Source organism: Rana temporaria, unplaced genomic scaffold (genome assembly GCF_905171775.1).
Source record: "Rana temporaria unplaced genomic scaffold, aRanTem1.1, whole genome shotgun sequence".
NCBI classification, from domain to species: domain Eukaryota; kingdom Metazoa; phylum Chordata; class Amphibia; order Anura; family Ranidae; genus Rana; species Rana temporaria.
In genome coordinates this window covers 1-16,260 of record NW_024404760.1, presented here as the reverse complement: position 1 = coordinate 16,260, position 16,260 = coordinate 1, and the positions used below count along the sequence as shown (strand labels likewise).

At 50.5% G+C, this 16,260-nt stretch overlaps 1 protein-coding gene across 2 annotated transcripts in view; it reads left to right on the top strand.

Annotated features, from left to right (window-relative positions):
• LOC120923424 (erlin-2) overlaps nt 1-15,834 on the top strand; it is a 30,987-nt gene extending 15,153 nt beyond the window's left edge. For both annotated transcript variants that reach the window (XM_040334969.1, XM_040334968.1), the window contains 4 exons: nt 5,661-5,734; nt 8,702-8,760; nt 12,518-12,609; nt 15,722-15,834. In XM_040334969.1, the coding sequence (XP_040190903.1) occupies nt 5,661-5,734; nt 8,702-8,760; nt 12,518-12,609; nt 15,722-15,819 (323 nt within the window). In that variant the 3' untranslated portion in view covers nt 15,820-15,834. The remainder of the gene's footprint in view (nt 1-5,660; nt 5,735-8,701; nt 8,761-12,517; nt 12,610-15,721) is intronic.
• The last annotated feature ends 426 nt before the right edge of the window (nt 15,835-16,260 follow it).

Sequence of the window (16,260 nt, the reverse complement as noted above, 5' to 3'; positions counted from 1 at the left end):
CGACCCCAAATCTGGATGATGGATGCAAAAAAAAAATTAAAGGGAAAGTGTAAAAATTAAGTATTTTTATTTTTTAATCTCGGGTTTTCCAGCATAGAGGAGAGATGTGAGGGATTGTAGCACCCCCCCCCCCCCCCCAGATCTCTCCACAAAGAGGACCTGTCATGTCTTATTCCTATTACAAGGGCTGTTTACATTATAATAGGAATAAAAATATTCTATATACTCGAGTATAAGCCAAGGTTTTTAACACATTTTTTTTGTGCGCTGAAAATACCCCCCTCGGCTTATACTCGAGTCTCACTGTGTCCATCTGCAGCTTCATGCGGCGCCAGATCAGGCGCGTGAGGCTGCAGATGGACACAGTGGGCTAGATTCAGAGAGAATTTACGCCGGCGTATCTATAGATACGCCGGCGCAGATTTGAATTTACGCGGCGTATCTTCTTTCTGTATTCGGAAAGCTCGATACGCCGACATTAGCCTAAGATACGACTGTCATAAGTCTCTTACGCCGTCGTATCTTAGGGTGCATTCTCACGCTGGCCGCTAGGTGGCGCTCCTGTCGTTTTCAGCGTAGAGTATGCCAATTACCTAGTTACGCCGATTCAAACGTACGTGCGCCTGGCGGTAGTTTTTTACGTCGTTTGCATTAAGGCTTTTTCTGCGTAACGTTGCTCCTGCTATTAGGTGGCGCAGCCAATGTTAAGTATGGACGTCGTTCCCGCTTCGAAATTTTAATTTTTTGGTCGTTTGCGTAAGTCGTTCGTGAATAGGGCCAGACGTAATTTACGTTCACGTCGAAACCAATGACGTCCTTGCGATGTCATTTGAAGCAATGCACACTGGGATATGTACACGGATGGCGCATGCGCCGTTCGTAAATCACGTCAATCACGTCAGGTCACCACATATTAGCATAAAACACTCCCCCCCTTCCACATTTGAATTACGCGGGCTTACGCCGACCCCGTTTACGCTACGCCGCCGCAACTTACGGAGCAAGTGCTTTGTGAATACAGCACTTGCTCCTGTAAGTTGCGGCGGCGTAGCGTAAATACGATACGCTGCAGCCGCCATAAGAAGGGGCGCAGCTACGTGAATCTAGCCCAGTGAGACTCGAGTATAAGCTGAATCAGTGTTCCGTCACGGACGAGGAGGAGGCGGGGCTTTGTTAGTCTAGTCGGCCGCCGTCCTGTGTGACTGCATGTCACAGCGCCGGTGTTTTGGGGATCTGGGCGCAGTGAGGCTGCGGATGGACGCAGCGGAAGGGCACAGTGAGGCTGCGGATGGGCACAGTGAGGCTGCAGATGGGCATTGTTGACCCTCTTTTTCCACTTACAGTAGCTGCTGCATTTCTCACCCTAGGCTTATACTCCAGTCAATAAGTTTTCCCATTTTTTTTTGTGGTAAAATTAGGTGCCTCGGCTTATACTCGAGTATATACAGTAATCAAAAAATAAAGTTATTTATTTTATTTTTTACGCCCCCATCCCGTCATGCTCGTGCCCGCGCACAGAAGCAAACGCGTATGTAAACGGTGTTTTAAACCACACATGTGAGGTATCGGCGTAAACGTTGGAGCGAGAGCAATAATTCTAGCGCCAGACCTCCTCTGTAACTCTAAACACGTAACCTGTAAAAGCGTCGCCTATGGAGATTTTTAAGTACCAATGTTTTTGCGCCATTCCAGGAGTGTGCGCAATTTTAACCACTTCCGGACCGCCGCATGTACATTTACGTCGGTAGAATGGCACGGACAGGCACATCAACGTACCTGTGGGTCGGGGGTCCGATCGGGACCCCCCCCCCCCCCCCCGTGGCTTCAGGAGCGATCCGGGACGAGGGTGCGGCTATTCGTTTCTAGCCGCTCCGTCGCGATCGCTCCCCGGAGCTGAAGAACGGGGAGAGCCGTATGTAAACACGGCTTCACTGTGGCGGCGTATCGATCGTGTGATCCCTTTTATAGGGAGACTCGATCGATGACGTCAGTCCTACAGCCACACCCCCCTACAGTTGTAAACACACACTAGGTGAACACTAACTCCTACAGCGCCCCCTGTGGTTAACTCCCAAACTGCAACTGTCATTTTCACAATAAACAATGCAATTTAAATGCCTTTTTTGCTGTGAAAATGACAATGGTCCCAAAAATGTGTCAAAATTGTCCGAAGTGTCCGCCATAATGTCGCAGTCACGAAAAAAATCGCTGATCGCCGCCATTAGTAGTAAAAAAATAAATAAATAATAAAACTATCCCCTATTTTGTAAACGCTATAAATTTGGCGCAAACCAATCGATAAACGCTTATTGCGATTTTTTTTTTTTTATACCAAAATTAGGTAGAAGAATACGTATCGGCCTAAACTGAGGGGAAAAAAATGTTTTATATATGTTTTTGGGGGATATTTATTGTAGCAAAAATTTAAAAATATTGCATTTTTTTCAAAATTGTGGCTCTATTTTTGTTTATAGCGCAAAAAAATAAAAACCGCAGAGGTGATCAAATACCACCAAAAGAAAGCTCTATTTGTGGGGGAAAAAGGACGCCAATTGTGTTTGGGAGCCACTTCGCACGACCGCGCAATTGTCTGTTAAAGCGACGCAGCGCCGAATTGTAAAAACCCCTTGGGTCATTTAGCAGCATATTGGTCCGGGGCTTAAGTGGTTAAAGCGTGACATGTTGGGTATCTACTTACTCGGCGTGACGCCATCTTTCACATTGTATAAATAGAAGGTACTTCTGCGCTACTAATAATAAATGTCTGTGTGATTTTAATAATTTAAGGTTGCTGCTAGACACCATTTATTAGTAGGAAAAGTAAAAAAAAAAAATATATATATATATAAAAAGATGGAGCGCTACCTTATATCGCACACAGTGATTACCTAGCGGTATAAACTATTAGCTAGATTCAGGTAGAGTTAGGTCGGCGTATCAGTAGATCTAACGCCGACCTATCTCAGAATCTGCGCCGACCTAAGTTTAAGTGTATTCTCAAACAGAGATACGCTTAAACATATCTAAGATACGACGGCTTGCGCCGTCCAATATTTAGGCTGGCCGCTAGGTGGCGCTTCCATTGCGGTCGGCGTAGAATATGTAAATCCCTAGATACGCCGATTCACCAACGTACGCCCGGCCGACGCAGTACAGATACGCCGTTTCCGTAAGGCATTATCAGGCCTAAAGTTATTCCATCAAATAGATGGAATAGTAATGTTAAAGTATGGCCGCCGTTCCCGCGTCGAAATTCGAAAATTTTACGTCGTTTTGCGTAAGTCGTCCGTGAATAGGGATTTACGTCGTTTACGTCCACGTCGAAATCAATAGGCCCGTGCGGCGGACTTAGCCGCAATGCACGCTGGGAAATTTAGGCGCATGCGCAGTTAAGAAAAAAAACGTCAAACACGTCGGGTCAAGCTCCATTAACATAAAACACGCCCCCTCAGCCTATTTTGAATTAGGCGCCATTACGCCCGCCCGCTTTAGGCTACGCCGCCGTAACTTAGCAGGCAAGTACTTTGAGAATCATGTACTTGCCTCGCTAACTTACGGCGGCGTAGCCTAAACACGCTAAGCTACGCCGCCGCAAAGTTAAGACACCTTACGTGAATCTAGCTAATTGAGTGCACAACAGTGACTCCTAGTGGAAGTAGTAAATATGACACTTATAACTTTTTGCGAAACAAAGTGCATAACAGTGGCCCCTAGTGGGAGTAATAAATATGACACTTAAAACTTAAAAAAACAAAAACAAAGGCCATATGGTAAGTGGAATCTTCTTATGAGCAGGTGCAAACTGCAAGGGATTATCCTCGTAATCCGAGGTTCCGCTGTAAATAGATACCCAACTTGCCAAACCTTACATTTTATGTGTGCTGCGTGACATGGCGACAAACTTCAGCACCCGATATTTTCTATAGGCAAAGCTTAAAAAAAAAAAAAACCCTATAGGTCATCAGTTTAGTGTTGCGGAGGAGGTCTTGTGCTAGAATTATTGATCTCACTCTGGCGTGCGCAGCGATAAGTAACGTGTATTGCGACCAATGTATAGGCGACCCAGACGCGTGCGTTTACATTCATACGTGGGGGTGGGGCCTCAGATTTTTGGGGGGGGCGGGGAAATTATGTGCTTGGGTGTAACTGTTTTTTATTTTTTGCCCAAAAAAATAAAATAATTTTATTTTTGCTTAACTTTATTTTTTATTTTTTTCACATCACACTTCAGCTTGTTCAATTAAAGCAGAACCTTCAGTAATTGTTTTCATCTTTCCATCTATTAAATCTTCTGCCATTGTTGTTGTTGTTGTTGTTGTTGTTGTTGTTGTTATAACTTTGGATGGTAAAACATTTTTTTCTGCCAGAAAATCCTTTTATACAGCCCACTTCCTGTTTCCTTTATACAGCCCACTTCCTGTTTCCTTTATACAGCCCGCTTCCCGTTTCCTTAATACAGCCCACTTTCCGTTTCCTTTATACAGCCCACTTCCTGTTTTCTTTAATACAGCCCACTTCCTGTTTCCTTAATACAGCCCACTTCCTGTTTCCTTAATACAGCCCACTTCCTGTTTCCTTTAATACAGCCCACTTCCTGTTTCCTTTAATACAGCCCACTTCCTGTTTCCTTTAATACAGCCCACTTCCTGTTTCCTTAATACAGCCCACTTCCTGTTTCCTTAATACAGCCCACTTCCTGTTTCCTTAATACAGCCCACTTCCTGTTTCCTTAATACAGCCCACTTCCCGTTTTCCTTTTACACGGCCCACTTCCCGTTTTCCTTTTACACGGCCCACTTCCCGTTTTCCTTTTACACGGCCCACTTCCCGTTTTCCTTTTACACGGCCCACTTCCCGTTTTCCTTTTACACGGCCCACTTCCCGTTTTCCTTTTACACGGCCCACTTCCCGTTTTCCTTTTACACGGCCCACTTCCCGTTTTCCTTTTACACGGCCCACTTCCCGGTTTCCTTTTACACGGCCCACTTCCCGGTTTCCTTTTACACGGCCCACTTCCCGGTTTCCTTTTACACAGCCCACTTCCCGTTTGGTCATAAGTCTAGGCTTATGACATCATGCACAGAGAGAGAGAGAGAGAGGGTTTGCCAGGGCCAATGAGAGCTGCAGAGCTGGAGGTGTGCCTCTGTGTAAATCCAGGAAGTGAACAGGCGGCAGCTTCAGCTGCCCACAGTCAAAATGGCTGCCGCCATACTTAGTTAAGGGAGATTTCTGCAGCATATTTGGCAAGTACAGAATCGCAGTCTATATAAAATAATATGCAGAGTGGTTGGAGGGAAGCTTCAGAATGGCAAAGATGTTTTTTTTTTATCACAAATGATGTGAGCAGAATGCAGTCCCCCTTTAAGCTTTTGGAAGCTGATTGGTTACTATGCAGAGCTGCACCAGATTTTGCACCCTCCCCTCCACCCGCCGGCACCCGCCATAGAGCAGGGCCCGGAATACATGGCTAGGGTGTGTGCCAGTACCGGGGGGGAGGGGAATCCTTAGACTGCCTGTCGGCTGCAGCCATCAGATTGCGTATGAGACCCTCCCCCCTCCCCCGCTGTCGGCTCCACACAATGAGGGCACCAGAAGGGTTATTGCAGGTGAGGAAGCGCCGACTTTTCTCTACTTTGGGTGTCCTTTCTTTCTCTTCACAGATCAGATTGATGAGAACCTCAAACTGGCTCTGCAACAGGATCTCAACTCCATGGCTCCGGGACTCATCATCCAGGTATGACGGAGGAGGATCCTCATGTATGACGGAGGAGAATCCTCATGTGTGACGGAGGAGGATCCTCGTGTGTGACGGAGGAGGATCCTCGTGTGTGACGGAGGAGAATCCTCGTGTGTGACGGAGGAGGATCCTCGTGTGTGACGGAGGAGGATCCTCGTGTGTGACGGAGGAGGATCCTCGTGTGTGACGGAGGAGGATCCTCGTGTGTGACGGAGGAGGATCCTCGTGTGTGACGGAGGAGGATCCTCGTGTGTGGCGGAGGAGGATCCTCGTGTGTGGCGGAGGAGGATCCTCGTGTGTGGCGGAGGAGGATCCTCGTGTGTGGCGGAGGAGGATCCTCGTGTGTGGCGGAGGAGGATCCTCGTGTGTGGCGGAGGAGGATCCTCGTGTGTGGCGGAGGAGGATCCTCGTGTGTGGCGGAGGAGGATCCTCGTGTGTGGCGGAGGAGGATCCTCGTGTGTGGCGGAGGAGGATCCTCGTGTGTGACGGAGGAGGATCCTCGTGTGTGGCGGAGGAGGATCCTCGTGTGTGTGTGAGGGAGGAGGATCCTCGTGTGTGAGGGAGGAGGATCCTCGTGTGTGTGTGAGGGAGGAGGATCCTCGTGTGTGTGTGAGGGAGGAGGATCCTCGTGTGTGAGGGAGGAGGATCCTCGTGTGTGAGGGAGGAGGATCCTCGTGTGTGAGGGAGGAGGATCCTCGTGTGTGACGGGGGAGGATCCTCGTGTGTGAGGGGGGAGGATCCTCGTGTGTGAGGGGGGAGGATCCTCGTGTGTGAGGGGGGAGGATCCTCGTGTGTGAGGGGGGAGGATCCTCGTGTGTGAGGGGGGAGGATCCTCGTGTGTGTGTGAGGGAGGAGGATCCTCGTGTGTGAGGGAGGAGGATCCTCGTGTGTGTGTGTGAGGGAGGAGGATCCTCGTGTGTGTGTGAGGGAGGAGGATCCTCGTGTGTGTGTGAGGGAGGAGGATCCTCGTGTGTGAGGGAGGAGGATCCTCGTGTGTGAGGGAGGAGGATCCTCGTGTGTGACGGGGGAGGATCCTCGTGTGTGAGGGGGGAGGATCCTCGTGTGTGAGGGGGGAGGATCCTCGTGTGTGAGGGGGGAGGATCCTCGTGTGTGAGGGGGGAGGATCCTCGTGTGTGTGAGGGAGGAGGATCCTCGTGTGTGTGAGGGAGGAGGATCCTCTTGTGTGTGACGGAGGAGGATCCTCGTGTGTGTGAGGGAGGAGGATCCTCGTGTGTGACGGGGGAGGATCCTCGTGTGTGACGGGGGAGGATCCTCGTGTGTGACGGGGGAGGATCCTCGTGTGTGACGGGGGAGGATCCTCGTGTGTGTGAGGGAGGAGGATCCTCGTGTGTGTGTGAGGGAGGAGGATCCTCGTGTGTGTGAGGGAGGAGGATCCTCGTGTGTGTGTGTGAGGGAGGAGGATCCTCGTGTGTGACGGGGGAGGATCCTCGTGTGTGACGGGGGAGGATCCTCGTGTGTGACGGGGGAGGATCCTCGTGTGTGAGGGGGGAGGATCCTCGTGTGTGAGGGGGGAGGATCCTCGTGTGTGTGAGGGAGGAGGATCCTCGTGTGTGACGGGGGAGGATCCTCGTGTGTGACGGGGGAGGATCCTCGTGTGTGAGGGAGGAGGATCCTCGTGTGTGACGGGGGAGGATCCTCGTGTGTGACGGGGGAGGATCCTCGTGTGTGACGGGGGAGGATCCTCGTGTGTGACGGGGGAGGATCCTCGTGTGTGACGGGGGAGGATCCTCGTGTGTGACGGGGGAGGATCCTCGTGTACGTGCGAGATAGCTGAGGGGTCAGTCTGTAAAGATACACTACTACCAAAAGTATTGGGACGCCGGCCTTCACACACACATGCACTTTTCATGGCCTCCCAGTCTTAGTGCAGAGGGTTGAATATTGGATTCAATTGGCCAATCAAGTTCCTCCACCCCAAACTCGCTCCTCCATGTCTCTATGGACCTTGCTTTGTGCTCTGGTGGGCAGTCATGTTGGAACAGGAAGGGGCCGTCCCCAAACTCCTCCCACAAAGTTGGGAGCATGAAATTGTCCAAAATGTCTTGGTATGCTGACGCCTTAAGAGTTCCCTTCACTGGAACTAAGGGGCCAAGCCCAACCCCTGAGGGGCCAATCACAAACCCTGAAAAACCACCCCACACCATAATCTCCCCCCCCCCCCCCACCAAATGATTTGGACCAGTGTGCAAAGCAAGGTCCTCAAAGACATGGACGAGCGAGTTTGGGGGTGGAGGAACTTGACTGGCCTGCACAGAGTCCTCACCTCAACCCGAAAGAACTTTTGGGATGAATTAGAGTGGAGACAGCAAGCAAGACCTTCTCCTCCACCATCAGTGCCTGACCTCACAAATGCTCTTCTGGGAGAATGGTCAAACATTCCCATAGACACCCTCCTAAACCTTGTGGACGGCCTTCCCAGAAGAGGTGAAGCTGTTATAGCTGCAAAGGGCGGGGCCAACTCAATATCGAACTCTCCGGAGTAAGACTGGGGGGCCAATTAAAGTTCATGTGTGTGGAAAGGCAGGCGTCCCAATACTTTTGGTAATATAGTGTAATGACCATGGCTGTCCATAGATGGATTTTTTTTTTTTTCCTTTCAATCAGCCATCACACCTAAGGCCCCTTTCACACGGGTGGACCGTATGCCCACTTTTTCATCCATCCGTGTGCGCATGAAAAAGGGACATGCATTGGTCCCTATGAGATCGCGGGTGTCAGCGGATCTCGCCCGCCTCCGGACTCCTCCGATTTTGCAGAACCTATTTTACCTTCCGTCTGCGGATCGGATCGGGTGCACACGTACAGGTGGTCCGTGTTCATCCGATCCCCCCCTGGTCTGTTTTTTTTTTTCCACATTCATTGTTTTGTTTTATATATAAAAGAAAATGTATTTATTGAATTTTGCTCGTTATTTATTCGTTGAATTTTTTGCTTTATTTTCAGGCTGTCCGAGTCACAAAGCCGAACATTCCAGAAACCATCCGCAGAAACTACGAGCTCATGTAAGGACGGGACGGGTTCACTTTTCATATTTTATTGTTTTATTTTGTTTCTCTCCGATGTTCGGTGCGGCTGTAGAAATGAATAGCGAAGGTTAAAAAAAAAAAATACTTCTGGGGACCCCCGCTGGCACTTTTGGCTCCTCCTCTTCTGGGGTCCCCCTGCTGGCACTTTCAGCTCCTCTTTTGGGGATCCTCTGCTGGCACTTTCGTCTCCTCCTCCTCCTTTTGGGGATCCTCTGCTGGCACTTTCGTCTCCTCCTCCTCCTTTTGGGGATCCTCCGCTGGCACTTTCGTCTCCTCCTCCTTTTGGGGATCCTCCGCTGGCACTTTCGTCTCCTCCTCCTTTTGGGGATCCTCCGCTGGCACTTTCGTCTCCTCCTCCTTTTGGGGATCCTCCGCTGGCACTTTCATCTCCTCCTCCTTTTGGGGATCCTCCGCTGGCACTTTCGTCTCCTCCTCCTTTTGGGGATCCTCCGCTGGCACTTTCATCTCCTCCTCCTTTTGGGGATCCTCTGGCACTTTCATCTCCTCCTCCTTTTGGGGATCCTCCGCTGGCACTTTTGGGTCCTCCTCTTCTGGTGTCCTCCGCTGGCACTTTTGGGTCCTACGCTAACGCTTTCACCTCCTCCTCCTTCTGGGGACCCCCTGCTGGCACTTTTGGCTCCTCCTCTTCTGGTGTCCTCCGTTGGCACTTTCGGCTCCTCTTCCTTCTGGGGACCCCCTGCTGGCACTTTTGGCTCCTCCTCTTCTGGTGTCCTCCGCTGGCACTTTTGGCTCCTCCTCTTCTTCTGGTGTCCTCCGTTGGCACTTTTGGCTCCTCCTCTTCTTCTGGTGTCCTCCGCTGGCACTTTTGGCTCCTCCTCTTCTTCTGGTGTCCTCCGTTGGCACTTTTGGCTCCTCTTCCTTCTGGGGACCCCCTGCTGGCACTTTTGGCTTCTCCTCTTCTGGTGTCCTCCGCTGGCACTTTTGGCTCCTCCTCTTCTGGTGTCCTCCGCTGGCACTTTTGGCTCCTCCTCTTCTGGTGTCCTCCGCTGGCACTTTTGGCTCCTCCTCTTCTGGTGTCCTCCGCTGGCACTTTTGGCTCCTCCTCTTCTGGTGTCCTCCGTTGGCACTTTCGCCTCCTCCTCCTTCTAGGGACCCCCGCTGGCACTTTTGGCTCCTCCTCTTCTGGGGACCCCCCCGCTGGCACTTTTGGCTCCTCCTCTTCTGGGGTCCCCCTGCTGGCACTTTTGGCTCCTCCTCTTCTGGGGTCCTCCGCTGGCACTTTTGGCTCCTCCTCTTCTGGGGTCCTCCGCTGGCACTTTTGGCTCCTCCTCTTCTGGGGTCCTCCGCTGGCACTTTTGGGTCCTCCGCTAACACTTTCGCCTCCTCCTCCTTCTGGGGACCCCCCCGCTGGCACTTTTGGCTCCTCCTCTGGGGTCCCCCCTGCTGTCACTTTTGGCTCCTCCTCTACTGGGTTCCCCCGCTGGCACTTTCGGCTCCTCCTCTTCTGCATGAGCCACTTGCTATGGGGACATAGGTTAAGGCTTACTCCCTGGGTTGTGTGCATCCATAGACACACACAGGGAGTGGCTTGTCCCTGCCCCCTCCTCACAGGAATTGATGAAAATGAAGAATGTATGGGGCGATCTTAAATGAATAGCGAAGGTTAAAAATTATATATATATATATATGAAGAAAAACAATGCAAGTACGAAATCAGGATCTCGTTCACCGTCCAGGCATCGCTTTCTCCGCCCTTGTGGGCCAAGATCAAGTGTAGTATCGGTTCTCATCAAGTGGAGGCGCTGTGCTACTATTCCCGACTATGGTGGAGGTTGGGGGGGCTGTGCAAATCCACGGGTGTAATGGTACCTCAAAGGTTTTAGTATCGGCAGGAACCGAAACCGGAGCGGCCTTAAAGCTACACTATAGGTTCATGTTTTAAAAGTAAAAAAATAACAAGCATGTCATACTTACCTCCACTGTGCAGTTAGTTTTCCACAGAGTGGCCCCGATCCTCCTCTTCTAGGGTCCCGCGGCTCTCACAACGGCTCTCGCGACTCCTCCCCGCAAGAGCTAACCCCTCTCTGGGAAGCTCTCTCCCGAGGGGGTTACCGTATGTACTCGTGTATAAGACGAGGCACCTAATTTTACTACAAAAAAATGGGAAACTTATTGACTCGAGTATAAGCCTAGGGTGTCCATCTGCATGCCTCACTGTGCTAATGCCTGACTGTGCCTCACTTTGCCTCACTGTGCCTGCCCATGCCTCACTGTGTCCCACTTTGCCTCACTGTGTCCATGGGCATGCCTCGCTGTGCCCATGCCTCGCTGTGCCCATGCCTCGCTGTGCCCATGTCCATGTCTCGCTGTGTCCATGTCTCGCTGTGCTCATGCCTCACTGTGCCTCTCTGTGCCAATGCCTCGCTGTATCCACTCTCCCTACCTTAGAGTTATATTATGTTATACTTGCCTACTCTGTGTTCAGTATTGCAAAGAGTGGCCCCAAACCTCTACTGGGGACCCCCCGCTGGCACTTTTGGCCCCTCCCTCTTCTGGTGTCCTCCGCTGGCACTTTTGGCTCCTCCTCCTTCTGGGGACCCCCGCTGGCACTTTGGCTCCTCCTCTTCTGGGGACTCCCCGCTGCACTTTTGGCTCCTCCTCTTCTGGGGTCCCCCTGCTGGCACTTTTGGCTCCTCCTCTTCTGGGGACCCCCTGCTGGCACTTTCGGCTCCTCCTTTTGGGGGCCCTCTGCTGGCATTTTCGGCTCCTCCTCCTCTTTTTGGGGATCCTCCGTTGGCACTTTCGGCTCCTCTTCTTCTGGGGACCCACCGCTGGCACTTTTGGCTCCTCCTCCTTCTGGGGACCCACCGCTGGCACTTTTGGCTCCTCCCCCTCCTGGGGACCCACCGCTGGCACTTTTGGCTCCTCCCCCTCCTTCTGGGGACCCACCGCTGGCACTTTTGGCTCCTCCTCCTCCTTCTGGGGACCCACCGCTGGCATTTTTGGCTCCTCTTCTTCTGGGGTCCCCCTGCTGACACTTTTGGCTCCTCCTCTTCTGGGGACCCCCGCTAGCACTTTCGGCTCCTCCTCCTTTTGGGGATCCTCTGCTGGCACTTTCTGCTCCTCCTCCTCTTTTTAGGGGCCTCTGCTGGCACTTTCGGCTCCTCCTCCTTTTGGGGATCCTCCTTTGGCACTTTCGGCTCCTCCTCTTCTGGGGACCCACCGCTGGCACTTTCGGCTTCTCCTCCTTCTGGGGACCCACCGCTGGCACTTTCGGCTCCTCCTCCTTTTGGGGATCCTCTGCTGGCACTTTCTGCTCCTCTTCTGGGGATCCCCCTGCTGGCACTTTTGGCTCCTCCTCTTCTGGGGATCCCCCGCTAGCACTTTCGGCTCCTCCACCTTTTGGGGATCCTCCTTTGGCACTTTCTGCTCCTCCTCTTCTGGGGACCCACCGCTGGCACTTTCTGCTCCTCCTCTTCTGGGGACCCACCGCTGGCACTTTCGGCTCCTCCTCTTCTGGGGACCCACCGCTGGCACTTTCGGCTCTTCCTCTTCTGCATGAGCCACTTGCTATGGGGACATAGGTTAAGGCTGACTCCTGGGTTGTGTGCATCCATAGACACACACAGGGAGTGGCTTGTCCCTGCCCCCTCCTCACAGGAATTGATGAAAATTAAGAATGTATGGGGCGATCTTACAGACAGCGATGTTTTGTTATCGGTTATGTTATGTTATGTCTCTACATGACTCTGTATGTGTTTTTCATTTGCAGGGAAAGTGAGAAAACCAAACTGCTCATCGCTGCCCAGAAGCAGAAGGTGGTGGAGAAGGAGGCGGAGACTGAGAGGAAAAAGGCTGTGATTGGTGCGTCACCCAAACCACTGCGATTTAGAGGCTTTACCCACTTGCTGACTGACGTATAGGGTGGCAGCTAGACACTGGATCGTGTCTGTGTGTGTGTGTGTGTGTGTATATATATATGTATGTATCTGTGTGTATGTATGTATGTGTGTGTGATTTTTTATATATATATATTATAATGTGTGTGTGTGTGTATGTATTTGTATTTGTGTGTATGTATGTGTATATATGTATATAGCCAGCAGGGGGCGCACACCACTTCTTATATGAATATTCACAGCAGAAGCCGATCTGCGGGTGCCGGGCACTATATGTCCTCCGGGATCCACCGATTACCGGTAATGAACACAGAACAGCGATCTATCTGCTTATGTAAACAAGGCAGATCGCCGCTCTGACAAGGGGGGGGGATAGATTCGGTGTCTCTGCAAAGCAGGAATGAGGATCTATGTCTTCCCCCCCCCCCCCCTAGTAAAAGCACCCCTCCCCCATAGTACACATAAACACGGGCTAGGCACACAGTTGACCCTTTGATCACCCCTAAATGTTTAACCCCTTCTTACACAGTGTCATTTAGTACAGTGACAGTGCATATTTTTAGCACTGATCACTGTATAATGCCCGGTACACACGATCCGATTATCGGACGAATGATCGTTCGTTTTTTTTTGTGTTAATCTCACGTCGAATCTGACGAGTTTACTAAAGTCACAAAAATTCTCGTACGGCAGAATAAAAAATCGGAAGTGATGTCATGTGTTGTAATGCATTTTCGAACGACCGCTGTACTGATTATACGAAAATCGTACGATCTGGCATCGTACGAAAAAAAATTCCGTGCATGTCCGATAGAATAAAATCGGATGAACTGTCCTGATCTGCTCTTGGAAGCTCTGTACTAACGATCCGATTATAGTACGATCGATTCGAAAGCGGCATTTTTCATACGATTTTCGGATCGTGTGTACGGTGCATTAGTGTCGCTGGTCCTCCACAAAGTGTCAGATTGTGCGCCGCAATATCACAGTCCGGCTATAGGTCGCTGATCCCCGTCCATTAGTAGTAAAAAAAATAAAAATTATTCCAGTATCTACCCCACAGTGTGTTGACGCGATAACTTTTGCGCAAACCAATCAATATACACGTATTGGGAGATTTTTTTTTTACCAAACATATGTAGCAGAATAAATTTTGGCCTAAATTGATGAAGAAATGTTGATCTGTTAAAAAAAAAAAATAATAATTATTGGATGAAGCCGAAAGCTTATATACACATACAAATATATTATAATTTTTTTTTTTATATATATTATTTTAAATGTTTATATATATATATATATAATTATATACACACAAAGTAAAAAATATATATATATTTGTGGGGGGGGGGGGGGGAAGAGACATCAATTTTATTTGGGTACAGTGTGGTTGTGAAACTATTGACGTCCTGCAGGATTTCATGCCGGCGTGCGCCCCTGGGGGCGCGGTGATCGGTGATGCGGGGTGTCTGACAGACGCGAGTAGAGGAGAGCCGATCGGCGGCTCTCCTGACAGGGGGGGGGGGTTTGCGCTGATTGTTTATCAGCGCAGCCCCCCCTCGGATGCCCACACTGGACCGGCAGGGAAGCCCACACTGGAACACCAGGGAAGGGCAGAAAAAAAAAAGAGAATAGATGCCAATCAGTGCCCACAAATGGGCACTGACTGGCAACATGGGCACAAGTGATGTCCAGCAATGCCATCAGTGCCACCCCTCAGTGTCCATCAGTGCCACCCATCAATGCCCAGTGCCCACCCATCAGTGCCACCTATGAGTGCCCATCAGTGCCGCATACCACCGCCGCCTATTAGTGTCCATCAGTGCCACCTCACCGGTGCCCATCAGTGCCACCTCATCAGTGCCCATAATCAAAGTAGAAAACGTACTTATTTACAAAAAAAAATTAACAGAAAAAAATAAAAACTTTGGCCCAGATTCACAACCGAGATACGCCGTCGTATCTCTGAGTTGAGCTGTCGTGTCTATGCGCCTGATTCTTAGAATCAGTTACGCATAGATATCCATTAGATCCGACCGGCGTAAGTCTCTTACGCCGTCGGATCTAAACTGCATTTTTATTTATTTTTTACCGCTAGGTGGCGCTTCCGTCAAATTCCGCGTCGAGTATGCAAATTAGCTAGATACGCGAATTCCCGAACGTGCGCGCGGCCGACGCAGTAAAGTTACGACGTTTACGTTAGGCTTTTCCCGGTGTATAGTTGCCCCTGCTATATGGTGGCATAAGTGCGGCGTAACAAGCTTAAATATGGCAGTCGTTTCCGCGTCGAAATTTGAAAACGTTACGTAGTTTGCGTAACTCGTCCGTGAATAGGGCTGGACGTCATTTACGTTCACGTCGAAAACCAATGACATCCTGGCGGCGTACTTTGAAGCAATGCACACTGGGAAATTCCACGGACGGCGCATGCACCATTCCCGAAAACACGTCAATCACGTCGGGTCACAGTAGTTTTGCATAAAACACGCCCCCCTGATCCAAATTTGAATTAGGCGGGCTTACGCTGGCCGATTTACGTTACGCCGCCGCAACTTACGGAGCAAGTGCTTTGAGAATACAGCACTTGCCCGTCTAAGTTGTGGAGGCGTAACGTAAATCAGATATGTCACGCCCGCACAATTTTACGCGGCTCTACGTGAATCTGACCCTTTATTTTTTTCAAAATTTCCGGTCTTTTTTTAGTTGCGCAAAAATTTTTTTGCAGAGGTGATCAAATACCACCAAAAGAAAGCTCTATTTGTGGGAACAAAATGATAAAAAAATAGTTTGGGTACAGTGTAGCACGACCGCGCAATTGTCAATTAAAGTGCGACAGTGCTGAAAGCTGAAAATTGGCCTGGGCAGGAAGGTGCGTAAGTACCCCCCGGTATTGAAGTGGCATATTGCAAAAGATGGCCTGGTCATGAAGGGGGAGGGGGGTAAATCTTCCGGAGCTGAAGAGGTTAAAGCTACAATGTCGGTAATGGAGTGTAGGCAGTACAGACCCTTGCACGTGATGTAGGAGGGCGGGGGTGTTTTTGTTACATACGTTAATCTTTCCCTTTCTGGAATTACAGAGGCAGAGAAAGTGGCTCAAGTCGCAGAGATCAAATTTGGACAGAAGGTGATGGAAAAAGAAACCGAGAAGACGATCTCTGAAATTGAAGGTGAGTGACTCCTCCTCCTTTTCTATCGGTGTAAGTGGTGGCAAGGAAACAGTCAGGGGTCAGGATCGGAGGCCGGAGCTATGGTGGTAGGGAGGCTCCCACCGACCAGCAGGAGAAGTACACAAGCGGGTCACCCTGACAGAGGACCCGGGCTCACCCAAGGGGCGGGGTCTAAGTACTAGCCGGTGCTCACCAGCTTCTGATGATGGAGGTGGGTTATGCTGCGTGTTTAGTAAAAGGTCAGGATCGATCCCACCAGGCGGTGAGCAAGCTGGGGTCCAGTAGCAGGTTGGGATCAAACAGAAGCATAGTCGGTAAACAAGCCAAAGGTCGGTGACAAGTGGTTAAGGGTTGGGGTCAAGCAGAAGCATAGTCGGTAAACAAGTCAAAGGTCAGTAAAAATGTTGCAGGTTGGGATCATGCAGGGGTGTAGTCTGTAAAGAAGCCAA